The 26,304-nt window shown below is 42.3% G+C and overlaps 1 protein-coding gene across 3 annotated transcripts in view; it reads left to right on the forward strand.

Moving 5' to 3' along the window:
• The window catches only part of PDK3 (pyruvate dehydrogenase kinase 3), a 102,571-nt gene that overhangs the window by 12,863 nt on the left and 63,404 nt on the right, over window positions 1-26,304 (forward strand). For all 3 annotated transcript variants that reach the window (XR_016228472.1, XM_089324868.1, XM_089324869.1), the window contains exons 2-3: window positions 18,279-18,420; window positions 23,150-23,221. Coding sequence is in view for 2 of the 3 variants with exons in the window: in XM_089324868.1 (XP_089180994.1) it covers window positions 18,279-18,420; window positions 23,150-23,221 (214 nt within the window). In the remaining variant the exon portion in view is untranslated. The remainder of the gene's footprint in view (window positions 1-18,278; window positions 18,421-23,149; window positions 23,222-26,304) is intronic.

Raw genomic sequence — 26,304 nt, forward strand, 5'->3', positions numbered from 1 at the left:
CCACGAAGTTAAATATTTTCCCACGTGTTGTTGGCCAGAAAACAGTAAGGCGCTTTGAAATTTGTAACATATGTATCTTTTTCCAACAATTGTTACATTTTCATACTGAGCAAATCATACTCAGTCTCCCTTCTCTGTACTTTATCCTGGATTACTTCTAATAGAATAGGATGCGTCCCTAATCTTGGCAGCACATGTTCCTGAATACCTGATGTGGACTTCATTAAGTTTGGTTGGTTTCTCCTTGTGATTCTGTGATTAAATGGGAAAGTGGTGGTTGCTATATTACTATTGCCTTACTGGTCACATAATGTGCTAAGTCAGCACTTTACTTGTAATAAGCTCTTCTGGGAGGAAGCTGCTTGCCTCACAGTGGGTCTCCCATTATCTAGAAATTGTCCTTCATGAACAGGGTACAGCTTCCTTGATTATTGCACACCCCACATTCTGTACACATGGTAGATGTCATCTGTGGCCTTTGTAGTCATCTTCCTGCTTCTTTGACTTAATGTTGGCTTAAGTGAAGTTGTTTGAGAAGGAAATAAAACAGACTCTGTATGTAACTGCAAAAGGTTCCATCAACCCAGATGTCTGTCAGCTGATGAATGGATAAAGAAATTATGGTATATATACACCGTGGAATACTACACAGCAGTAAAAAAAAGAAACCCTTTCTTTTGCAACAAAATGGATGCAGTTGGAAACCATTATACTTAGAGATATAAGCCCGTCCCCAAAAGACATACTGTATGTTTTCCCTGATCTGTGGTAACAGAGTACCTAAAATGTAATGTATAGGAGTGAAATGGATATTTTGAGATTCGATGATTGTTTACAGCCCTTGTCTCTGTTGAGGAACAGTGGTTTTTTTCTTCATACTATTTGTTGAACTCTTTCCTTAGTGTATGGTTAATCTGATGACTGTAAAATAAACTGAAAATAGGTCATTGTAAAAACTTAGAGTGGGAATAGGAGAGCGAGGAAGAAGGGTGGGAGCATGGGTGGGAGGGAGGGTAGGGTGCAAAGTATCATTGTGTTCCTAAATCTGTATATATGAAATACATGAACTTTGTATACCTTAAATAACAGTTTTGTTTTTTTTTTAAGAAAAGGATTCCTTAGATTCAACTAGCACTTATTGAGTACCTACCAACATTTGGCTGTAACACGTAGTATCCTTCACTTCTCACAACAACCATACCAATTTTAGAATTAGGAAACTCAAGCTTCAAGTAGATAGGTAAATTACACACACGGGGCTAGTGCGGTGGCGCAGTGGGTTAAAGCCCTGGCCTGAAGCACCGGCATCCCATATGGGCACCGGTTCTAGTCCCGGCAGCTCCTCTTCTGATCCAGCTCTCTGCTATGGCCTGGGAAAGCAGTGGAAGATGGCCCAAGTCCTTGGGCCCCTGCACCCATGTGGGAGACCTAGAAGCTCCTGGCTCCTGGCTTCAGGTCGGCACAGCTCCGGCCGTTGCGGCCATCTGGGGAGTGAGCCAGTGGATGGAAGACCTCTCTCTCTGTCTCTACTTCTTTCTGTAACTCTTTCAAATAAATAAAATAAATCTTTAAAAAAAATTACACACACAATGGGTGGTAAAGCCAGGTGTCTGCCCACCTGGTAACCTTTTTTTTTTTTTAATTAAGATTTTTATTTACTTATTTGAGAGGTAGAGCTACAGACAGTGAGAGGGTGAGACACAGAGAAAGGTCTTCCTTCTGTTGGTTCACCCCCCAGATGGCCACAACGGCCGGAACTGCGCTGATCCGAAGCCAGGAGCCAGGAGCCTCTTCTGGGTCTCCCATGCAGTTGCAGGGGCTCAGGGACTTGGACCAGCAGAAAGTAGGATTGGAAGAGGATCAGTCGGGACTAGAACCGGCACTGCTATGGGATGCTGGTGCCGCAGGTGGAGGATTAACCCACTGCACCATGGCGCTGGCCCCCCACCTGGTCATCTTGCATCCGCTTTATAGCTTAGAGAGAAGGTGCTAGGTTGGGTGCAGTACCTGAACAGAGCAACTGAAGGAAGGAAGCAACAAGTGCAGTGTCATTGCTTGTTAAGCATCGGCATATCCTGAAGTACAGGTATTTCCTTCATGAATTCTGCAATTTTTATCGTCCTCATCGAGGAAAGAAGAAAAAAGAGAGTTGATAATACTGAGAAGTCGCTTATAGATTGTATTTGTGGCCAGTTTCCTGAGAGATGGAAACAAAACTCAAACACTGACATAGTCACTAAAAATATATGGGCAAACCAAAAATTCCAGAAGCTGTATAGCCGTGGTTTGATGAATGCTTTGACTTGTCTATGAGGATGATGGGAGTCCTCAGTCCTGACTGCTAGTGAGAATCATCTGGGGGGCTCCTTAAACCTGGTGCCGCCTGCCCGACGTAGAGTGGTTCAGTCAGCCTCCGGGGTGGGGTCTAGGCACGGGTTCTTTTGAGTTATCCAGGTGATTGTAATGTGCTTCCACTTAAGGATTACGGTGTTAGATTCTCCAAAAGGTTTTTCCAAGAGCTGTGAACCATTTTAGGAGATAGTCTATGAAATGTCAATGGTTGGCACTTCAGTATACTGGAGTCTGTTGGCATAAGTTGAACATCCTTGATTTAGAATGAAATAGAAACTGAGAAGTGTTGGGAAATTGCAAAGACCGTAGTAACTACCTTTGAGGAGCTCATTGATAAATGAGAAGTTGGGACAAACATGAGGATACTTCACAAAGTTTATGGAAAATGAAAATAAAGGATAAGTTTATTTTGATGCAAAAGATTTTGAAATCTATGCAAATAAGGGTTCTTCAGAAAGTTTGTGAAAATGTATGTTATGGAAAAACTGCATGAACTTCAAAGTTTTTGCACAAAAAAAACCACATCTTTTAATTCCATTTTCCATAAACTTTTTGAAGTCTCCTCAGACATACATTTATATATGTTAGCCAAAATCTGTGAACCCTGTGATGTTGTGGTATCTTTTCTTCTGTCCCTACCTTCTTCTGAAAAGTTTTGAAAAAGGGATACTTGGGGCTGGCGCTGTGGCACAGCGGATTAACACCCTGGCCTAAAGCGCCGGCATCCCATTTGGCAGCCGGTTCTAGTCCCAGCTGCTCCTCTTCCAATTCAGCTCTCTGCTATGGCCTGGGAAAGCAGTGGAAAATGGCCCAAGTGCTTAGGTCCCTGCACCCATGTGGGAGACCCGGAAGATGCTCCTGGCTCCTGGCTTCGGCTTGGCACAGCTCCAGCCGTTGCGGCCAGTTGGGGAGTGAACCAGCGTATGGAAGACCTCTCTCTCTCTCTCTCTCTGCCTCTCCTGCTCTCTCTGTGTAACTCTGACTTTCAAATAAATAAATAAATCTTAAAAAAAAGAAAAAGGGATACTTTCTGGGAACATGTATGGTGCTAAGCCAGTTGCCCTTTATCCAAAGTCTCCTGGGGCTTTCTGGATGGAGAACATGGAGAAGAATAAATGTCAATGTGCATACTTTTTTCTTGATTTCCGCCTCATTTACTTGGCTGTTTACCCTTAGCACTGCTCTCCTGAGTGCTCCCAGAATTTGTGTTACTAGACAAAATTGGTGCAGGATAAATAACTATAAAGTATAGAGACATAAAGTAAAATCTTACTCTCTCAGACTCATTCAGTGGGAGCTTGAGTTTAGGGATAGCCTGTAACCTCCCCAGTTTTACACATGAGATAGTTGCAGCCCAAGTAATGAAGGGACTGTTCCAACCATCAGCTGGCCGTTGATAGTACATTCTGGCCACATTTTCTAAAGGGAACCAAAAATTATTTGCAGGAGGCCAAGAAGTTTACATCTGTGTACCACTTTGTCCATACACAACAGTTGACAGAGTTAGCTGTAATTCTCAATACATTCATGTGAAGTGGATGTTTTCATTTCTTAGATGATGAGGCTAAAGCTTAGATGGTTTAAGTCCCTTACCTAAGCAGAGTCAGGGGCAAAACTGTAGTTAAAATACAGGTAGGTTGAGCTTTTAAATCTATGCGCTTTACAGTTGAATATAATATACCATTGCCTCCAATGCAGTTCTTTATAGAAAACATAGTGTCTATTGATAGTGCTGTAGTTTTGTCTAAATTTGTTCTGTTACACATTAGGAAGTGGCATAATCTAATGCTCACCTAGTTTTATAATTTCGGAACTATCAGTCTGCTATCTACTCTGCTTGCATTGACACAGTTCTGATTCCAAAGACCACCTTGTTGTCTCTGGGAGTATGTGAAACAGTATATACAGACTTGTATTCACATCTTAATTTCTGGGGCCTCCCAGTAGTGTTAGCTTGGAGAAATCACTTAATCCCACTATATTTCAGTGTCTTTATCCACAAAATAGAAATTATAGCACCTAATCATCAGGTTGTTGCATGATGAGATTGAGAACATGCAGGACACAATGCATGGAACATGGCAGGTGCTCAGTAGATGTTAGTTATGATTTAATTATTAGAAACAAAGTGACACAGCACTTCCTGGATGAAATCAGCTTCCTGCTAAGAATAAAAGCTGAGCTCTTAACCTTGAATTTTAATTATTTTCAAGTTTGTTGGCTGAAGGTCTCAGCTGTAGAAACTGATCAGTTTCCAAGAAACACAGCACTTTCAGCACATTTGTGCTGTGAGTGTGACTGACTTTGGGCTCCCTTAATTCAGTGTGATGGCTAACTGAACGTTTTGTTTCAATTAACCTCCAAGATGGGTACATTGTGACCTTTACCAAGCTATTCCTGCTTCCATGACAACAAGGCCTCCTGTGAGCCACCAGTTTACCATTAGGAGTAGGTCCTACTCCCCCTTCTGGAATTAGGTTGATATGTGTGGCAGCCTTGGATACATAGCAGTTGTTACTCATGCCCTGTCTGCTCACAGCTCTGTTTGTGATATCAGTTCTGTACACATCCGTGCTGCTTCTTTCTGCTTTCCAGCCTGACTCATCATATTGACTGCTATTGCCACTGTAGCATCACCTTTTACTTCTCTTTTGATTCTTCTCCTAGCTTTAATTTTTTAAATACCCTCAATCAAGTATATAGAATGAAATTGATCTGTAAGAGGAATTTACCATTAGCATCCCTAATCTGAAAATCCAAAATGCTTCACAGCCCAAATCTTTTTGAGTGATCACATGATGCTACATGTGGAAAATTCCACAGCTGACCTCATGTGATGGGTCACAGTCAAAATGCAGGTGCACTAAAAATATGATATAAAATTACTTTTTAGGCTATATGTATAAAGTGTATATAAAACATAAATGAATTTCATGTTTAGATGTGGGTCCTATCCCCAAGATATCTAATTATGTATATGCAAATATTCCAAAATCTGAAAAAATACCCAGTCCAAGACGTTTCTGGTCCCAATCATTTAGGGTAAGGGGTAATCAGCCTGTATCAGCAAATGTTATTTTGAACCCCTGAATTTTGTTTACAATGATAAGGTTATTCTTAAGCTTACTAGATGCTTTAATTTTCAGTTGCAATTAAAAAATATTTATTGAAGTTCAGTACACCAGGTAGTGTGCTAAGTGACTATTCAGTTTTCTTTTTAAAACATTAAATTTTTTTAAATTTAATGTATACAAAATTTCATGTATTTTATATATACAGACTTAGGGCATGGTGATATTTCCTACCCTATCCTCCCTCCTGCCCACACTCCCAGCTTTCCATCTCCTTCCTTTCCTATTCTCACTCTTAATTTTTACAGTGATCTACTCTCAGCTTACTTTATATTCATATAAGATCAACACTACACTAAGTGAAGAGTTCAACAAATAATAAGAAAAAAACTGTTCCTCAACAGTAGAGACAAGAGGCAGTAAACAATCATCAAATCTCAAAATGTCCATTTCACTCCTACATATAACATTTTAGGTACTCCATTAGTTCCTGCATATCAGGGGAAACATATGGTATTTGTCTTTTGGGGACTGGCTTATTTCACTAAGTATAATGGTTTCCAGTTGCATCCATTTTGTTTAAAATGACAAGATTTTGTTTTTTATGGCTGAGTAGTATTCCATAGTGTATATTTACCATAATTTCTTTATCTAGTCATTACTTGATGGACATCTGGGTTGATTCCATATCTTAGCTGTTGTGAATTGAGCTGCAATATGTGGGAATGCAGATAACTCTTTCATATGCTAATTTCATTTTGGGTAAATTCGCAGGAGTGGGATGCCTGGGTCATATGGTATATCTGTTTTCAGCTTTCTGAGTGAGGTATCTCCATATTGTCTTCCACAATAGCTGTACTAATTTACATTCCCAGCAACAGTAGATTAGGGTACTTTTTCCCCCTCATCCTAGCCAGAATTTATTGTTTGTTGATTTCTGTTTGAGAACCACTCTAATGCATTGAGGTGAAACTTCATTGTGGTTTTGATTTGCATTTCTCTCATGGCTAGGTATTGTGAACATTTTTTCATGTGTCTGTTGGCCATTTGAAATTTATGTTTTGAAAAATGCCTGTTCAAGTCTTCAGCCCATTTCTATATTTTTTTTTTTTTGGACAGGCAGAGTGGACAGTGAGAGACAGAAAGAAAGGTCTTCCTTTTGCCGTTGGTTCACTCTCCAGTGGCCGCCACAGCCAGCGTGCTGCAGCCGGCGCACCGCGCTGATCCGAAGGCAGGAGCCAGGTGCTTCTCCTGGTCTCCCATGGGGTGCAGGGCCCAAGCACTTGGGCCATCCTCCACTGCACTCCCTGGCCACAGCAGAGAGCTGGCCTGGAAGAGGGGCAACCGGGACAGAATCTGGCGCCCCGACCGGGACTAGAACCCCGTGTGCCGGCATCGCAAGGCAGAGGATTAGCCCAGTGAGCGAAAGTGCTGGCCCAGCCCATTTCTTAACAGAATTGTTTGTTTCATTGTTGTTGAGTTTCTTGAGTTGTTTTTATATTCTGGTTATTAATCCTTTATCAGTTGCATTGTTTGCAAATCATTTCTCCCATTCTTCAGTTGCCTCTTGACTTTGCTGAGTGTTTGTTTTGCAGTGCAGAAGCTTCTCAACTAGATGTAATCCCATTTTTCAATTTTGGCTTTGACTGCCTATACTTCAAGGGTCTTTTACGAGAAGTGTTTGCCTAAGCCAATGTCTTGCAGAGTTTCCCCCATGTTCCCCTCTACTAATTTGATGGTATCTGGTCACAGATTTAGATTTTTCATCCATTTTGAGTTTTTTTTTTCTTTTGTATAAGGTATAAGATAGGGGTCTTGTTTCATACTTCTGCATGTGGAGATCCAGTTTTCCCAGCACCATTTGTTGAAGAGACTGTCTTTGCTCCAGGGACTGATTTTAGCTCCTTTCTCAAAGATAAGTTGGTTGTAGTTTCATGGATTGATTTCTGGAGTTTTTATTGTATTCCATTGGTCTATATGTCTAGTTTTGTGCCAGTACTGGGGTGTTTTGATTATAAATGCCCTGTAGTATGTCTTGAAATCTGGTATTGTGAGGCCTCCGGCTTTGTTTTTGTTGTAAAAGATTACTTTAGTTATTCAGGGTCTCATGTGTTTCCATATCAATTTTAGCATCATTTTCTAGATTTGGGAAGGATGTTGTTGGTATTTTGATTGAGATCACATTGTATCTGTAGATTGCTTTTGGTAGTATGGACATTTTAATGATATTAATTCTTGCAGTCCATAAACATGGAAGATGTTTCCATTATTTGTGTCTTTTATTTCTTTATTTAATGTTTTGTAATTTTCATTGTAGAGGTATTTCACCTCCTTGGTTAAATGTATTCCAAGGTATTTACTTTTTGCTGTAGCTATCGTGAATGGGATTGATCTTAGAAGTTCTTTCTCAGCCATGGCATTGTCTGTGTATGCAAAGGCTGTTGATTTTTGTGTGTTGATTTTATATCCTGTCATTTTACCAAACTCTTTCATGAATTCCAATAGTCTCTTAGTGGAGTCTTGGATCCTCTATATATAGGATCATGTCTTCTGCAAATAGGGATAGTTTGACTTCTTCCTGCCCAGTTTGTATCCCTTTGATTTCTTTTTCTTGCCTAATAGATCTGGCTAAAACTTTCAGGACTGTATTGAATAGCAGTGGTGAAAATACGCATCCTTGTCTGGTTTTGGATCTTAGTGGAAATGCTTCCAATTTTTCTCCATTCAGTAAGATGCTGGCTGTGGGTTTGTCATAAGTTACCTTGATTATGTTGAGGAATGTTCCTTCATACCTAATTTGCTGAAGGTTTTCATCATGAAAGGATGTTATATTTTATCAAATGTTTTCTCTGCATCTGTTGAGATAATCATAGGGTTTTTTTCAGTTTGTTAATTTGATGTATCACATTTATTGATTTGTGAATGCTGAACCATGCCTGCATACCAGGGATAAATCCCACATGGTCCACATGAATGATCTTTCTGATGTGTTGTTAGATTTGATTGGCTAGAATTTTGTTGAGGATTTTTGCATCTATGTTCATCAGGGATATTGGTCTGTAGTTCTCTTTCTCTGTTGTATATTTTTTTGGTTTAGGAATTAAGGTGATGGTGGCCTCATAGAGTTTGGGAGGTTTCTCTACCTTTCAGTTGTTTTGAATAGTTTGAGAATTGGATTTAGTTCTTTTAAAATCTGGTAGAATTCAATAGTGAAGACATCTGGTCCTGGGCTATTTTTTGGGGGGACGGAAGGGTCTTTATTACTGATCTAGTCTCCACTTTGGTTATTGATCTGTTTAGGTTTTATGTCTTCCTGACTCAATTTGGTTGATTGTATGTGTCCAGGAATAATAAATGTGTTCATCCATTTCTTCTAGATTTTCCATTTAGTTGGCATAAATTTGTTTGTATTAATTCCTGATAATTCTTTTTATTTCTATGGTAACAGTTGTTACATTTCCTTTTTCATCTCTTATTTGGGACTCAGAGGATATAGAACTCAATGAGTGGGGCAATAGTGGAGGGGTTGCCCAAGCACAGGGAACAAGTTCTGGGCCTACAACGATATCTGTTAACAGCTTGCCTTGGTTTTATCTGGTATACAGAGGTGATAGACTTCTCACTTGTCTTGTTTCAAGAGATATATGCTTCTTTTTTTAAAAAAATCTTTTTTATAGAGATTTATTTATTTATTTGAAAGAGGAGAGGTATATATAGAGAGAGACAGTGAGAGTGTGTTCTTCCATCCAATGGTTCACTCCCCAGTTGGCCACGATGGCTGGAGCCGTGCTAATCCCGAAGTCTGGAGCCAGGAGCTTCTTCCAGATCTCCCACGCAGGTGCAGGGGCCCAAGGACTTGGGCCATCTTCTACTGATTTCCCAGGCTATAGCAGAAAGCTGGATTGGAAATGGAGCAGCTGGGTCTTGACCCAGCGCCCATATGAAATGCCAGCGCTTCAGGCCGGGGCATTAACCCGCCACGCCACAGCGCAGGTCCTGAGATAACTGCTTCTAAAAAGCAAGCTAACCAAATTCGTGAAGAAAGAGTATCAAGGTACTAGTGTGCATTACTTATTTCTCCTCAGCACAGGCACAGATGCATTTCAGATAAGGATTCTGTAACCCTTGCCTCCCTTAATCGAGAATCCTGTCACGGTCACTCTGTATCTTCTTTTCCTATCATAAGAACAGAAATCATTCTATGAAGCTACCATGGGCTTCAAGCCCCATTAAGAATATCTGGGCCGGCGCCACGGCTCACTAGGCTAATCCTCCGCCTTGCGGCACCGGCACACCGGGTTCTAGTCCCGGTCGGGGCGCCGGATTCTGTCCCGGTTACCCCTCTTCCAGGCCAGCTCTCTGCTGTGGCCAGGGAGTGCAGTGGAGGATGGCCCAAGTGCTTGGGCCCTGCACCCCATGGGAGACCAGGATAAGCACCTGGCTCCTGCCTTCAGATCAGTGCAGTGCACCGGCCGCAGTGCGCCAGCCGTGGTGGCCATTGGAGGGTGAACCAACGGCAAAAGGAAGACCTTTCTCTCTGTCTCTCTCTCTCTCACTGTCTACTCTGCCTGTCAAAAAATAAAAAAATAAATAAATAAATAGAATATCTGCATGTTTTGGTATATATTATATGAAATTTTTGTATTTAGTTTAGAATAGAATGGTGCCAGTTACAGGAAGACTTTGTTTTTAGAAATCTTTTCTTCAAGAACATGCCTTTTAAGAGCTACATATTTCTCCATATAAATATATAGTATTGTAATATATTTTAGTTTTTCTGTATCATGGTATATTTAGGTTATTTTCAGTGTCTCCATTTCTCAACCACTTGGAGAAATTTCAGACTTTTAGAATAAGTTGCAAGAATATCATAGTTAGGGCCAACACTATGGTACAGCGGGTTAAGCTCCTGTCTGTGATGCTGGCATCCCACATGGGTGCTGCTTCACTTCTGATCCAGCTCCCTGCTGATGCACCTGGGAGTGCGGCTTTGTCCTGGGACAGCCCTAGCTGTCTTGGGGAGTGAACCAGCAGATGGAAGACTTCTCTCTGTGTGTCTCTCTGTCTATTCCTCTCTGTAACTCTGCCCCACATCCTTGCCGGAATTTATTGGTTTTTTTAGTTTTTATTTTTATTAAAAAAAGATTTAATTATTTGAAAGGCAGAGTTACAGACAGACAGGGAGAGACAGGAAGAGAGAGAGAGAGAGAGAGAGAGAGAGAGGGAGGGAGAGAGAGAGAGAGAGAGAGAGAGAGACAGAGAGAGAGAGAGAGAATCTTCCAGCCACTGGTTCACTCCCCAAATGGCCGCAGGGCCTGAGCTGGGCTGATCTGAAGCCAAGAGCCAGGAGCTTTTTCTGGGTTAACCATGTGGACATCTTCCACTGCTTTCCCAGGCTGTTAGCAAAGAGCTTGATCAGAAATGGAACAGCTGAGACTTGAAGCAGCTCCTACGTGGGATGCCGGCACTGCAGGCAGAAGCTTAACCTAGTACACCATAGCACCAGCCCCTAAATAAATCTTTTTAAAAAGGACTGCTATAGTTAACACCCATGTGCAACACCTGGGTTCACCAGTTACTTTGCCGTTCTTGCTTTATCTTTTCCCTTTTTTTTTTTCCATTCTTATCCTTGTCTTCCTCCCTCATTCTCACCCTTCTTCCCTCTCTCACACTTTGTTTTTCTGAACCACTTGAGAGTAAGTTACAAGCATCATTAATCTAGATGTGTCCTAAGCATAAGGGTGTCCTGCTAATAACCCTGATGCAGCTGTTACACTTGGGGAATTCATCATTGGTATAGTCATGAAAGTGGGCATTCACAGTTCTCTGAATGACCCCTGGCTGCTGAGTTATAGAGCTCATGCCTGAACCACTGTGGCTGAGCAGGCTGCTGAACAAGGTGCCACAGAGTCCAGGAGGGGCTCCCACCTCAGCAACACAGTAACCAATAGAGGGCAGGAGTGCCAGGTAGAGCTGGCTGGGTACCAACCAGAGAATGAACTAGAAGTCTGCCCACGAACAGCCAGGGCTGTGCCAGGCTGAAACCAGGAACTGAGAACTTGATCTGGACCTCCCATGTGGGTGGCAGGAGCCCAACCACTTGAGCCATCCCCTGCTGCCTCCCAGGGTGCACATTAGTGGGGAGCTGGTACTGGGAGAGCCAGGATTCAAATGCAGGTATTCTAATATAGGATACAGGAGTCCCAAGTGGTGTCTTTAACCCTGTACCAAATGCCCATTCCTGTAGAAGCTCTTTTTTTTTCTCCAATTTTATTTAGAAGATTTCAATATTTTGGAAACATTGAATTTTAGATAAAAGTAATTAGTTCTGGCAAGACTAAGCAAGACTAAGCAATAGTAATTCAAAACGAAGTGTGAAATTTGCGTGTTGTAGAGTGAGCCAGTGAATGTGAGATTTCTGTGTCTCTGCCTTTCAAATAAAAAAAATTAAAAATTTAAAAAGAATTAAGAAGCTGAACTGAACTGTACCGAACTGTGAAGATATTTCTGATATATTACTTTCTTAAAAGAGCTTCTTCTAAATAATTTTTTAAGATTTGTTATTAATATAAAGATAACAGGTTTCATGTGTCTCATAGATACAATTCTAAGAAAATAACCATACTTCCCTCCATCTCCTCTCTTTCCTTCCTTTTTTCTCCTTTAATTTTTTTTAACTTTTATTTAATGAATATAAATTTCCAAAGTACAACTTATGGATTACAATGGCTTCCCCCCCATACTGTCCCTCCCACCCGCAACCCTCCCCTTTCCCACTCCCTCTCCCCTTCCATTCACATCAAGATTCATTTTCGATTATCTTAATATACAGAAGATCAGCTTAGTATACATTAAGTAGGGATTTCAACAGTTTGCTCCCACACAGAAACATAAAGTGAAAAATAATAGATGATTTTTTTAAATGATGATGAAATCAGATCAGACCTATTGTCATGTTTAATCCCAGTGAGAGTCAAGTTTTTCTCCTCTAATTTTTGCAATAACAGAATTTCAGTTTACTTTATAAACACAGGCTTAATGCAGCGCTATCCATAATGTTCAACAAGTAAAATGTATAAAGACCACTGTTCCACAGGCATATAGACAAGGGCTATAAACAGTAATCAAGTCATAAGATGTCAGTTTCATTCTAATACATTTTAAAATTAGCAAATACTTGGGTCCTTGCCTTCCATGTGGGAGACCCAGATGTAGTTCTGGGTTCCTGGCTTTGGCTTGGCCCTGCCCTGGCTGTTGTTGGCATTTGGCAACTGAACCAGTGGATGGAAGATCTCTCTCTCTCTCTCTCTCTCTCTCTCTCTTTGTTTCTTTCTCTCTGCCTTTCAAACAGAATGAAATAGGTAAATTTTAAAAGTTACTGCTAAAATCCTATTTCTCATTTATATTTTGCCCATTTTAACATGGTTAATATATTGCAAACTCATTTAGTTGACAGTATTAACAAAAAACATTATCGGAATGAAGTGGTTCATTCTGTTGCCTTTACTGCCTTGCTAGTGATTTCCCCACGTATTGCTCTCCTTTTGTACTCCTTTATCCCATTACAACGTCTCCCAAACCACCCCAGTGAGTGGGAAAGTTGAAAGATGTGCACAAAGATGGCCTTCAGATTCTCCCTCTCCCTCTCCACATTTTGGGTGGCATTGTTTCTTGTTGATGGAAGAGAACACAAAATGCAAGGAGACTTTTAAAAGTTCGTAGGAAATGGTATTAAAATATAAGTGTATTTTGATGTAAAACTTTTTTGAAATACTTTCATAGTTTCTTAATGTGTATTTTTCTTTATTTCTTTTTTCAAAGATTATTTGAGAAGGGAGTTACAGAGGAAGAGAAGGAGAAACAGAGGGAGAGATCTTCTATCTTCTGGTTCACTTCCCAAATGGCTGCGATGATCAGTCCTGGGCCAGGTTGAAGTTAGGAGCTTCTTCCAGGTCTCCCATGTGGATGCAGGGGTCCAGGCACTTGGGCCGTACTCCATTGCTTTCCCAGGTGCATTAGCAGCGAGCTGGAGCAGAAGTTCAGCAGCCGGGACTCGAACCAACACCCATATAGGATGCTGGAGCTGAAGGCTGCAGCTTCAACCTGCTGAGCCACAGTGCTGGCCCTTCATGTGCGTTTTTTTCCACAGAATTTTGAAGAGCCTCAGTGTGTCTTCAGCCCTCTGCCTTAATTATAAGATACTTATTTTCAGGTGACTTCATTAACTGAAACTTTTTTCTACTTTCTGTGAATTAATCAAAAATAGGATTAAAGACTTGCCAGAAATACTGGCCACTGTGGAAACCAGGTGACTAGTCAGATGCTCCTGGCCACATCCTGGTCTCACCATAGGGAGGGCTCCCTGCGTTCAGTCCAAAGTCATTTGTATTTCTGTATCTGCTCATCCTATTCTTGGTGAATGTAAAGCTCTATGGAACCTCTAGACTGAGCAGCTCATGCCTTTTGCATGGTGTAGTAACTGTCTGCAACTTCCAATTAAAAGGCAAAGTATAAAACCAAACAGAAAGAGAAGAAAATTAAAGGGTTCTGAAATTAGGAAGAGAAACTGAAGACATACATGAGTGTTTTTAAGCTAATGACTTATTTATGTCCACTGAGTCAGATTTTTCCAAACCACCTCCCTTCTGTCTTTGTCATCTTCTGGACTGATACAAGGGAAAATGTCGTTGGAAAATTGTAATAAGATGAAGTGTATGGAAAAATGCTGAATGAAAATAGAAAATCAAAATTAAGGAATGTAGACAAGCTAAGGAAGTGGGGAAAAATGAAGGCGAATAACTGGAAAGAATAAAACTGGAAGATACTCAGTATGGTAGAAGACTTAGAAAAACGGTATCTTTTTGAGAGGACCTTCATTTAAAACCATACTTTTCTGAGTAAGTTTATTATTAAAAAGATTGTTAGAGCCCTTTGTTTTAAGCTAAGTATCCAGTATTAACACCTAGGGTGAAACACTTTCAGTGTATATGAGGAAAGCCACAGAAAAGTTACAAAAATCAGTCATTTCATATTTATTTTTAGGTTCACTAATTAACTGACTAAAAAAGACTTATCCTGTTTAAGCTGATGTATAATTAAGGTATCAGAGTACAAAGAATTTGTCCCTAAAGCTAAATTATAATGTAGGAGTCAAACCTGCAGATTTTTCAGCTAGTCTTTTTAAAAAAATACAAACTTCTAGAAGTATTGTCTATTATATATGTGTGTGTATGTGTGTGTGTGTGTGTGTAGCACTATAATAGATATTGTGAGGGATAGAGAGACAGATGAAGTTTCTATCCATACGTGTTTTGAGCAGTTTGATAAATCCAAGGAGGGTAGGGTGAAATGCTTCCTGAAATTTGGTTGTCTTCGACTTTGCATGTTTCATCCTCTCTCTAATTATGTAGACTCATCAAATGAGCCCAAGAGATCACAATGACCCTAAACTATGTGGTCACATTCTCAGTGCTGACCAAGTGTCAGCCAATTTGCTCTTTTTTATTTTTATTTATTTATTTATTGACAGGCAGAGTGGACAGTGAGAGAGAGAGAGAGAGAGACAGAGAGAAAGGTCTTCCTTTGCCGTTGGTTCACCCTCCAATGGCCGCTGTGGCCGGCGCACCGCGCTGATCCGAAGGCAGGAGCCAGGTGCTTCTCCTGGTCTCCCATGGGGTGCAGGGTCCAAGAACCTGGGCCATCCTCCACTGCACTCCCTGGCCACAGCAGAGAGCTGGCCTGGAAGAGGAGCAACTGGGACAGAATCCGGCGCCCTGACCAGGACTAGAACCCGGTGTGCTGGTGCTGCAGGTGGAGAGTTAGCCTGGTGAGCTGCAGTGCCAGCCCCAATTTGCTCTTGCATCCCATGGCTTCAGGCTGTTCTGCCAGATCATCCCTGGCATCGTTAGTGATTGCTAAATAATGAGCTCCCCTCTAAGCTTTCAGAATGTGTTAGTATTCAAGGTTAAGTACATTTTGAACCCCATCAAAGGTCTGCAAAGTAGATACTGTTCTTTTTTATAGTTGGTTACACTGAGGTTTAGCAGGTGTAAAGACTCTTGCCCACATGCATGAAGCTTATAAGTGCTCCAGGCAAATTTCAAACTCAAGTCTAATTCCAGCACTTGCTCTTGTCATTATCATTCCATAGGACCAGAGCCCCTTATCTGAATTCTGAGGTCTAAAAGGCAATATAAATTTAATTTCTTTTTCATATGTTTGGTGGCAAATCTCATTCTGTGACAAAACATGTGTTGAACTAGCTTGGGAAGATAGTCTTTATCCTATTCAGTGTGAATGTTCATGGATTTGACTGAAGCTAGATTGACTATAGTATTCTGTTACATAGTGAAGGACTGTTGACCTGCCAACCTGCTCTGGCTGCTCCCAGCCCTCCCTGCCTACCCTAGTATTGTGCGTCTAACCTGTTGTTGGCTATGGACTTGGCAGTTTAAGCATGCAAACTTTTACTATGCAACCCCCCCAAAAAATCAGATTTTTTTAATCATGAACTCATATAGATACTGTTAGGTACCATTCAGCTCCATAGCGTTCTTGCACTTTTTCCCTATTGAGAAACCATTGTTTGAGATAAGGAAGATTTTATTCAAGAGGGACCACTGCAGTGGGGAATTTGCAGTAGGGGAGGGAGATGGAGTTCAACCCTGAATGCAACAAGGATGCATGGAGGTAGATCGCAAAAGAGCAGTGTCGTTAGTGGGTGAAAAATTGCTAAAAGGAAACATCACAGCTAGGGGACTTTGCTGGACCAACTCAACTGGATTCTTGCTGAAGGCAGGCCAGAGTGATAATATATTAAAGGCATGGTAAATTTCTTTTATTTTTAAAGAGCTATTTCAGTCATTTTTACTAGATCTTTATTTTTTTTAAAGATTTATTTATTTATTTGAAAGGCAGAACTATTGAGAGGCAGAGAAAGAGAGAGGTCTTCCATCCAGTGTTTCACTCCCCAAATGTCCTCTATGGCTGGAGCTGTGCCGATCCGAACCCAGAAGCCAGGAGCTTCTTCCAGGTCTCCCACGTGAGTACAGGGGCCCAAGGACTTGGGCCATCTTCTACTGCATTCCCAGGCCATAGCAGAGAGCTGGGTTGGAAGTGGAGCAGCCAGGACTCAAACCGGCACCCATATGGGATGCTGGCACTGCAGGCAGCGGCTTTACCCGCTACGCCACAGTGCTGGCCCCAGGGAACTTTCTTCTATTTCACTAACATGACTGGGAGAGTATGAAAATTGCATTTACTTCTGAATCTCTGTTTTGCAGCCTTCATCACATAGGGAAGAATAAAGAGAGTTTGGAGGAGGAAAGTGTTTGATGAGCTCTGTGTCCCTCTTGGGCCTGGCCCAGGGAGCATAAAGCATCAGGGGGCTGGTCTGGCTAGGGCCTGGGAGGTGGGATGGACTCGTATCACAGAGCGTAAAAGGACTAGTGCTGATGGAGTACTTTTTCCATGTCAGACTCCATAAACAGTTACCACATTTAGTCTGCACAGAAGCTAGAGTTTGAGCTGCACTTTCCAGATTCAGATGGGCAGCTGAGGCTCAGAGCTGTAAAACTTACTGAATGTTTACCACCCCAAAGTGGGAGAGTTGGGGCAGGAGGATAGTTTTTCTCCAGAGCTCATGTGCTTCCTATCATGCCTTCTACCTGCCAGACACCATCAAGTTTACAGCAGGGCTGGCAACCGGTTGTAGGCCAGACCAATCTCAATCTCAGAACTGTTCTGGCCATGTGGCAGCTGCGGCAGGCGAAAGGGCTTAGGGTTTCTCTTTCAGGGGCCAGGCAGCTTTTCTCATTGTGTCCTGTGTTTGTAAATTTTCTGTACAGCCAACTCAGGGCAGTTTCCAAAGGGCTCCCTGACTGCCTTCTTCATAGTCCCCACTATGCCTTCCCCTCTGGGACACGCCATAGCAGATAGCCCTGCGTCAGTGCACCGGGAGCTGGTTTTGCTGGCACAGACAATGGGCCTGAGTCTGAGTTAGAGCCCCCACTGGGAATCCTGGAGCTTCCAGAATGGCAGAGCTATGGTCGCTAAAGAAACACATTGGGAGGAGCTTAAGAAAGAGCTGATTCGGCTGGTGCCGTGGCTCACTAGGCTAATCCTCTGCCTGTGGCGCCGGCACACCGGGTTCTAGTCCCGGTCGGGGTGCCAGTTCTAGTCCCAGTTGCCCCTCTTCCAGGCCAGCTCTCTGCTGTGACCCGGGAGTGCAGTGGAGGATGGCCCAAGTGCTTGGGCCCTGCACCCCCATGGGAGACCAGGAGGAAGCACCTGGCTTCGGATCGGCGCAGTGCACCGGCCATGGCAGCCATTTGGGGGGTGAACCAACGGAAGGAAGACCTTTCTCTCTGTCTCTTTCTCTCACTGTCTAACCCTGCCTGTCAAAAAAAAAAAAAAAAAAAAAAGGCTGATACATAGTAGGTAAGTGTTTGTGGAATGAATCAATCTGTTGCCTCCTGCAGGCCCCTATGGTCAAGAGTGGATGTACCTGTAGCACTATTTTTGTATTTGGCAGTTTTCCCACAGTGTTTATTTGAAAACAAGTTCACATTATATTCCAGGTCACTTTTATATCACCATTGGTAACACTGGGAATGTATTTGTGTTAAGAAAAAAAAATACGCGTTGAAGGTTATTTCTTGGAATAAATGTTCTTTTTCTCTTTTGATTAAGTTGTTTTCTTAAAACTTGTCTTTTCAAAGGATAAAAAATTATCTGGAGACTGCAGGATCATTGAATTTCTCTTCTCAATCAGTAGTAACTGTGCTGTCAGGAGAGCGCTGTATTTCTCCATCTGTTAGACTGTAAAATCATGGAACATTTCTCATCTCTTAATAGGGAGAGATAATGCATGTGAGAAAACTTCATATATGTTTCTCCGAAAGGAACTTCCTGTGCGACTGGCCAACACCATGAGAGAAGTTAATCTTCTGCCGGACAACTTACTGAATCGCCCTTCGGTGGGCTTGGTTCAGAGTTGGTAAGTCAGTAACGTGGCTTAATAACATGGTGCTGTGAACATGTGGCACTGGAACCATTTCCATAGAAGGGCACACACTGCCCGTCTGAGAATGAGTCATTCAGGATAGCTGGGTTTTCCAGGCAGTTAAGCGTTGATTTTTAAAAAAATTGTTCAATTGAAAATCGTTTTAATGAAAAAACTGCCAAACTGTACTAGACACTTTCTTGACTTCTCAAATTTTATTTTTCTGGCTATAGATGTGATTGTTCATCGAAAGAAAATTGAAAAGTAGAGAACAATATAAAGGAATAGCACTGTGCAGCCCATGTAAGTGGGCCCGTGATGCTTCAGATAGGAGGATGTTTGCCACTTTTATCCAGTGTCAAGTTTGCTTCTTTTGTTTTCCTTTTAAAGTTCCTTGAAAACAGCAGTTCTCCTTGAACCATTGAAATCATTTAAAGGGGAGCCTCAGATTAGAAAAATGTCAGATCTCTGCTGTGTTTCACCTACCCTATGAAGAGCATGAAAAATTTTAACAGAATGTGACTTTAATAAGTTACAACTCTGATGATTCAAGCCTGTGTTACTTAATTGAGGAAGTTGAATTTGTGACACACCTCCGCAGTAGGCCAGCAGAGAGAGACCGTGTGTGGTAGGATGTAACAGGAGGTGGTGTGTTTTTCAAAAGGCATTTGCATATATTTGAGATGCGTGTGCAGATCTGGTCTGTGTTATAAAGCAAGGTGGAAGGCACTGTGTGGAGGTCTGGAGGAGTATGGGAGGCCAGATGCCCTGAGTGTCTCCAGCCAGCACAGTGCTGTGGGAGCCCAGAGGAGGGGAGAAATGCTGGCTGAGCTTTCGCACTGCCCCTTGATGGGTGAGTGGAATTGACAGGTACAGGTCAAGGGAGAATGCGTTAGAAGGAGGGAACAATGTGGACAAATGAAAGGAGAATGGAACTATTAATTAGCTTGCCTTTGGAGGGTTACTGGAGGCCAGGCTACGGAAAGAGAATGGACATTCAACAGGCATCTCTCAAAAATATTAATGATAGTAAGTGCTTAGGACTTAAAATGAACATGAGAAACACCATATTGGGTGGTCATAGAGGCCCATTGTTCAGTCCATTTCCCAGACAAGCAGCAGCTCCTCACGGGATGCCAATCGCAAGTCCTGGGCAACCTGTGCTTTTGACTGACTGGCTATGAATGAGGTTTCTACGACCCACTTCTGTGAGGTACAGGATCTTTAGAATATTGGAGAGGTGAGGCAAACAGTGTCCATGGCTTTGATACCACAGTTAGTTACATTCTGTTTTAGATTCATACCTTGTTTCAGGAGAAGCAGCAAGTACTTATTTGCATATGACTTCTTTATTTCAAAGCCTTTGTTAGGAGTTTTCTAGTAGAAAGTATAAAAGCACTATTGGGGAACCCTATGGTGGGGATTCTAGGTAGGCCAGATCAAATGCCCTGATTCTGGTAGTGGTAACAGTCCAACATTTAATATAATCTATGTAAATAAATTCTTCAGGGGCTTCAAAGTCAATTGTTCATACTTTGGTGTTTCCTGACACTAAAAATCAATTCTCTGATTCTTTGGATACCAGCTAGTGTTCACCCTTTTAACTTACTTCTGACACTAACTACCTGAGTTAGTGCAGACCCAACAAATTTAGGGTTCAGTCCCTGGAGACTGCTCCCGCTTCGTATGTCCATCACAAGTCCTGGGCCACCTGTGCTTTTTTCTTTTTATTAAAGATTTATTTATTTATTTGAAAGGCAGAGTCACAGAGAGGCAGAGGAGAGAGAGAGAGAGAGAGAGAGAGAGAGAGAGAGAGAGAGAGACAGAGATGCACATGTCTTTCATCTGCCGGTTCACTCCCCCAGTGGCTGCAACAGCTGGAGCTGTGTCAATCCAGAGCTAGGAGTCAGGAGCCAGGAGCTTCCTCCGGGTCTCCCACACAGATGCAGGGTCCCAAGGACCTGGGCCATCTTCCGCTGCTTTTCCAGGACATAGCAGAGAGCTGGATGGGAAGTGGAGCAGCCAAGACTTGAACCAGTGCCCACATTGGATGCCAGCACTGCAAGTGGTAGCTTCACCTGCTATACTGCAGTGCTGGCCCTGCCACCTGTGCTTTTGATGGACTGGCTATAAATTGGGGTTCCATAACCCCCCTCTCATGTCTGGTCATCTACTAGGATGGTTCACATACCCCAGAAAGGCAGGTGGCTCATGCTATTATGAACGTTACTAATCAGGAACATCCAGATGGAGGCAGTGTAGAGGGCAAGGTTTGGGGGAATGTGTGTGGGAGGCTTCCGTGTCTTCCCTGGGCAGAGCACCGTCCCAGCGCTCAGCAGTCCGAGTTTCTCCTTGCTTAAGAGTTTCTGTAGAGCTCATTTCCAGGCCCTTCTGTCGTCAGAGAGTAGGGGTGGGGCTGGAAGTGTCAGCCCTGTAGTCACTGTGTCTTTCTGGTGGGCAGCCCCATCCTGAGGCTCCTTGGTGGCCCCACTCTGAGCCACGTTATTAACATAAGCTCAGGTGTGGTCAGGGGGCCTCCTTATGAACAAGAAAAGCATCTCCAACCAGTCCAGAGATTCTAAGGGTTTTAAGGAGCTCTGTGCCGGGACCCAGGGGCAGACACAAAATCTGTTTTATATGTACACACTGGCGAAGTATAAACTCAGATTGCTGAACCTACTCTTTTTTGTCTCTTCATTAATCCTCTTCCATGTCCATTTCAAACATGTATGCTGTACTTTCCTTTTTGTTTCTTAAACATTCTATTTTGAAATAATTTTTTGCTTAACAAAAAAGGATTGCAAGACTAGTAGAATTCCCACAGATCTCCACCCAGATTCACTAATCATTGGCATTTGGCATGTTTATTCTATCATTGTCATTCATATTCATTTGATCCCTCTTTATTATGTATATATGTGAGTACATGGGGCACTCACAGATATGTAGTATACACATATGTACACACAGACACTCATCCATGTTAGGTTTTTTGCTGAACCATTTGAGTTCAGGTAGACATACCCATTTACCCCTAGATACTTTAGGGTGTATCACCTTGAAACAACTTTAAAACACCAATGAGCATTATATTTAGAAATTTAATATTGATGCAGTAGTATTTCCTACTATATGGCGATTTTTATCATTTGACTAATTGTCCCACTAGTCGCATACCTCCCCTTTTTAAAAAAAAAAAAAAACAATTCCCCTCCTGATTTAAGAATCTAGTTCAGTGTCATATGTTGTATTCACTATCATTTCTTTTTAAAAGTGAATCCTGTAAGTCGCAGGATGTGAACCATACCACCATGCCCTCAGTCACAGTGTGTTCTCCCTGCTCCCTTGACTGCCAGGCTAGGAACTCAGGGTTATCTTCGATTCCTCTTCATTCGTGACTTTGCTGTTCACATGACTGTCCTTGCCTGCCTAAGTTTGCTTGCGTGTTGCAGGAGAGAAGACATCACCAGGGCTGGCTGGCTGACCTCTCGGCATGTTTTGAATTGATGACTTTAATGATATCTAATCTATCACTTTATGTGCCCAGGGACTTGAAAATTATACCCGTAGATGAGCATGCGTTAGTGTCAGATGCATTGTCCCAAAGTTCACATGAGGCTTATTAACCAAACGTCATTCCTGTTTGTGTATCTATGTATGTACATTTTTAGTTACCCGAGTATCTGTATCCTCTATCCAAAGACAGAAAATAGGATTAGTGATAATTAATTGTTAGAAAGAATTAGTTGAAGGGATAATTCTTTCAGGATGTGTTAAGCCCCAACATGGAGATCACACACTTCTAATGGAACAGGTGACTCCCGACCAGATCGAGCCAGTCAGGGCAGAGGGTGGCTGCTGCTCTGATGTGCCTCTGAATCCCACTGAGCTCTGTTCTGCAAATCTTAACGTTGGACACACTGTTTCCTACACTGGCCCTGACAGAGGTGTGCAGCTGTTCTTAATCTAGAGCTGTTCCAGAGGGTCTAAGAGGCGTTCCTCCTCTCCACTGTGTATTGATGATAATAGTTTAACTCTGAGAAGGAAGCTTCTCTTCTAGTTTCTACGTTCTTGGTGTGCACTTCAGTGTCACAGATGTGCTTCTTGAAATTCATGTGCATTTGGGGGTAACGAAACTGTAGACTTGTGCTGTCGGTTAGGGTGTGTGTGCTTGTAAGCAGCACACACTGAGACTGAACATGGTGCGTGTAACTAGAAGTCCAGCCGTCGTAGGATGTTGGTTGGATTCAGAGCTTCGTGAGACTCTCGAGGTCCTGCTTTTGGTGGTGTCAGCCTCACTTTCAGGCTGGTTCCCCTCGTGGTGGCAGAACGGCTGCAGCGGTTCTAGGCTTCCCATTCCCCTAGCACACTGTACAAAAGCAGAGCAAACTCCTTTCTCTCCTGCAGGCCTCCTTCGAGTCTGCTGTCTTCGAATGCTGATCTAAATTGAGGTGGGATCCTCTGTTCAGGGAAATGCACTCAGTGCTAGGCTGAGATTTGGACTATTGGGCTAATAATCAGTGATAAGAGAAATATCTAGAGAAATTATCTAGAGAAAACTGGGGTCACCATGTATTTTGGAGACATCAGCTTCTACTGAAGCCCTTGAGCTATGTGTGGGAGTGGATGGAGATCCGAGGGAAGACGTGGAGTGCTCTCAGGAAGAGGGGAAGAAGGAATGGATTCTGGGTAACAACTAACACAGTATACTCTTCTCTTTCAGGTATATGCAGAGTTTCCTTGAACTTTTGGAATATGAAAATAAGAGCCCTGAGGATCCACAGGTCTTAGATAAGTAAGTATGGTATCATTTACCTGAAAGTAAAACTGTTGAATTAAAAAATGTTTTGATAGGTGGAACTCATGTCATTAAAGCCCAAGAAGTATAATTCTGATGAAACATTAGTTTTCCTAGTGGGTATTGACACAAAATTGCGTCTTCAGAATTTTGAGTTAAGAATTTAACTTAGTGCAGAAGGAATAATGACACTTCAAATTACACTTCAGGACCTAATTCTTAATACATTTAGTCAAGGTGATCCGGGCACTCAGTATAAATATTGCAGTAAATGTTCCATCTAGTGGTAGCTTTAAGAATGCAATTGCCTTTGCAGATACATGAATTATCTACCCGATTCTTTATAATCTTTAAACAAAAATCTCAATGGGGTATTATATTTGAGCTTAGAAAAACTGTAAAGTTTTTATTTTGGAGAAGCTTAAAAGGGTGTGTTTTTTTATATAACAAGCTGAATTCTATTGCTGCCATTATGCACAAAGGCTGTTAAATTCCCATGCACAAAGACTGTTACATTCTCATGCTGATGGAAAATATTTGCTTTTCCCTTTTATTTAGCCAAGAAACACTAACCTTAGCTGTGAGTGTATTTTTTTCCACAAGAGAAATTATGTAGAAATTCAAAATGCCTGGGACCAGGAGGGTTTTAGATTTCAGATTTTTTAAGATTTTGGAGTATTTGCATATAATGTGATATCATGGGATCTTCCCATTATCATTTATATTCCATATATACCTTATAAATACAGCCTGAAGGTAATGTAGAATATTTTTAATAATTTTGTGCATGTCTCACGGTGCAAAATTTTCCATTGTGGTGTTGTGTCAGTGCTCGAAGACTTTTGGATTTTGGAGCATTTCAGATTTCAGACTTTTAGATTAGGAATGCTGAATCAGTATCCATTTTACTTTATTTTTTTAAAGATTTATTTTATTTATTTGAAAGAGAGTTACAGAGAGAGGTAGAGACAGAGAGAGAGGTCTTCCATCTGCTGGGTCACTCCCCAGATGGCCACAACAGCCAGAGCTGTGCTGATCCGAAGCCAGGAGCCAGGAGCTTCCTCTCAATTTGTCTGAAAGGAAACTTAACCTTGATGGCTCAATTCTCAGAATGCTTCCCAATCGTCTCGGCTCTTCTAAGCTCTACCATTATGATCGTCACGTTTATTCTTCCACCACGTGGGTGCAGGGGCCCAAGGACTTGGACCATCTTCCACTACCATCCCAGGCTATAGCAGAGAGCTGGATTGGAAGAGGGGCAGCCAGGACTAGAACTGGTGCCCATATGGGCTGCCCGCACTTGAAGCCAGAGCTTTAACCTGCTGTGCCACAGTGCTGGCCCCCCATTTTACTTTAATTTCCTCCTGTTTCATGTATACATACATGAGTGCATGTAATAGGCCTGTGTGCTGAAGAACTTCTTTTTATGTATAAACCTAGTCCACATAGTTGTGAGATCAAACACCTGACATACAATTGCATGAAAAAAAACTAGGGAGGCGTGTGCATTTTGGCATAACGAGTTAAGCCACCACTTGGGATGCCCACATCCCGTATTGGAATGGTGGGATTGAGTCCCACCTCTGCTTCCCATCCAGCTTCCTGCTAATGCACTTGGGGAGCAGCGACTGATGGCCCTAGTATTTGGGTCCCTGCCACCCACGTGAGAGACCCGGATGGAGTTCCTGGCTTAAGTTTGGCCCAGATCTGCCTGTTGTGGGCACCAGCAAATGGAAGATCAATCTCTTTCTCTCTCCCATTCTGCCTTTCAAATAAACAAATTTTTTATTAAAAAAAAAAAACTAGGAAAATACCATGTTACACCAGCAACCTTAGGGAGTATTTAATCCATTCCTCTGAATTCACAGATAAGGAAACTGAGGTAAGAGATATGAAATGATTTGCCCAAGATTGTAACAGTTCATAGTACAGCTGAACATATAAATTAGGTTTCCTTTTCCTTAGTTAGTGCATGGTTCTTTACAACATGCTGTGCCATCAAAACTCAGTCTGAGCCATGAATCACTGGCTCAAAGTAACTAGCCCAAGTTTGGTTGTAAATTAAAATATAAAGGGAAATAAAGCCCTGATCCGCTTCATGCTTTTCCAGGTGTTATGTCTTACGGGTCTTTGGAATGTAGAAGGGACAAGCAGTTGGGTTAGAGCCCCTGACACAGTGTTTTCCTTATTACAAGCCACCACTGTCATTTAGGCTGTGAATATTAAATCGGTTGAATCCAGGAATTTTGTTTCTCAAAATTCACTAGTTGCGACATTTTGTTTGGTTGCAATCCTAAAACTTAGCATTGACTTCTCTAACTTCAAATTTTGACATGTGAATTTGTGGAAGTACATAATGTATTTCTACTCTTTTGTCCCATGTCGCTCCCCCTCTTCGTGGAGGAACGACACAGGACCCTGCGCTGTTCTTTCGTCTGCTCGGCCCTCCCCGGGTTTGCTGCTGGTTCTTCCCGGGTTGGCTACTGTCCCTTCCACCTCCGTGGAAGGGCGGTTCCCCCTGCCACTTTCCCCACTTCCGCGGGGGAGCGGCACACCGCCGGCCGGCTCTCTCGGGGGCTGCACAGGTGTTCCTTCAGATAGATGTTCCTGGTGCATGTTGTCTCTCTCCTCCTTTATAGTCCTCTTCCACCAATCCCAACTCTGCTACCCACACGCCGAGTATGCTGCTCTCCTCCAATCAGGAGCAGGTCCTGCTGTTTATTGGTTGAACTGGAGGCAGCTGTGTAGAAGCTGTTTCCTCCTCTCCCAGCGCCATATTGTGGGAGAGCAGATGCATAGAATAAGTCTTAATTCCAGTAACTTAGTCTAGTCCGAGTTGCTCCCAGTTGCTCCCCACAGTCCCAGGGTTCCATCTCAGTTTCTAGAACTGGTTATTAGGCAGATGCAGTATATGGACATGAAGTTGGCAACCACCAGCACTGACTCTATTGTATGCTCATCAATGTGATAATAGCTCTCAGTCAGTTTCAAGAAGTTGTTTAGGTTCAGTCAGCTAGTTAGGCTAGTTGGGATTTGAGAAGCCTGATGCTCTTGGTGAAGGAGGGAGTGAAAGTGAGTCA

Source organism: Oryctolagus cuniculus, chromosome X, assembly GCF_051225735.1.
Source record: "Oryctolagus cuniculus isolate XC-2025 breed Fujian yellow rabbit chromosome X, ASM5122573v1, whole genome shotgun sequence".
NCBI classification, from domain to species: Eukaryota; Metazoa; Chordata; class Mammalia; order Lagomorpha; family Leporidae; genus Oryctolagus; species Oryctolagus cuniculus.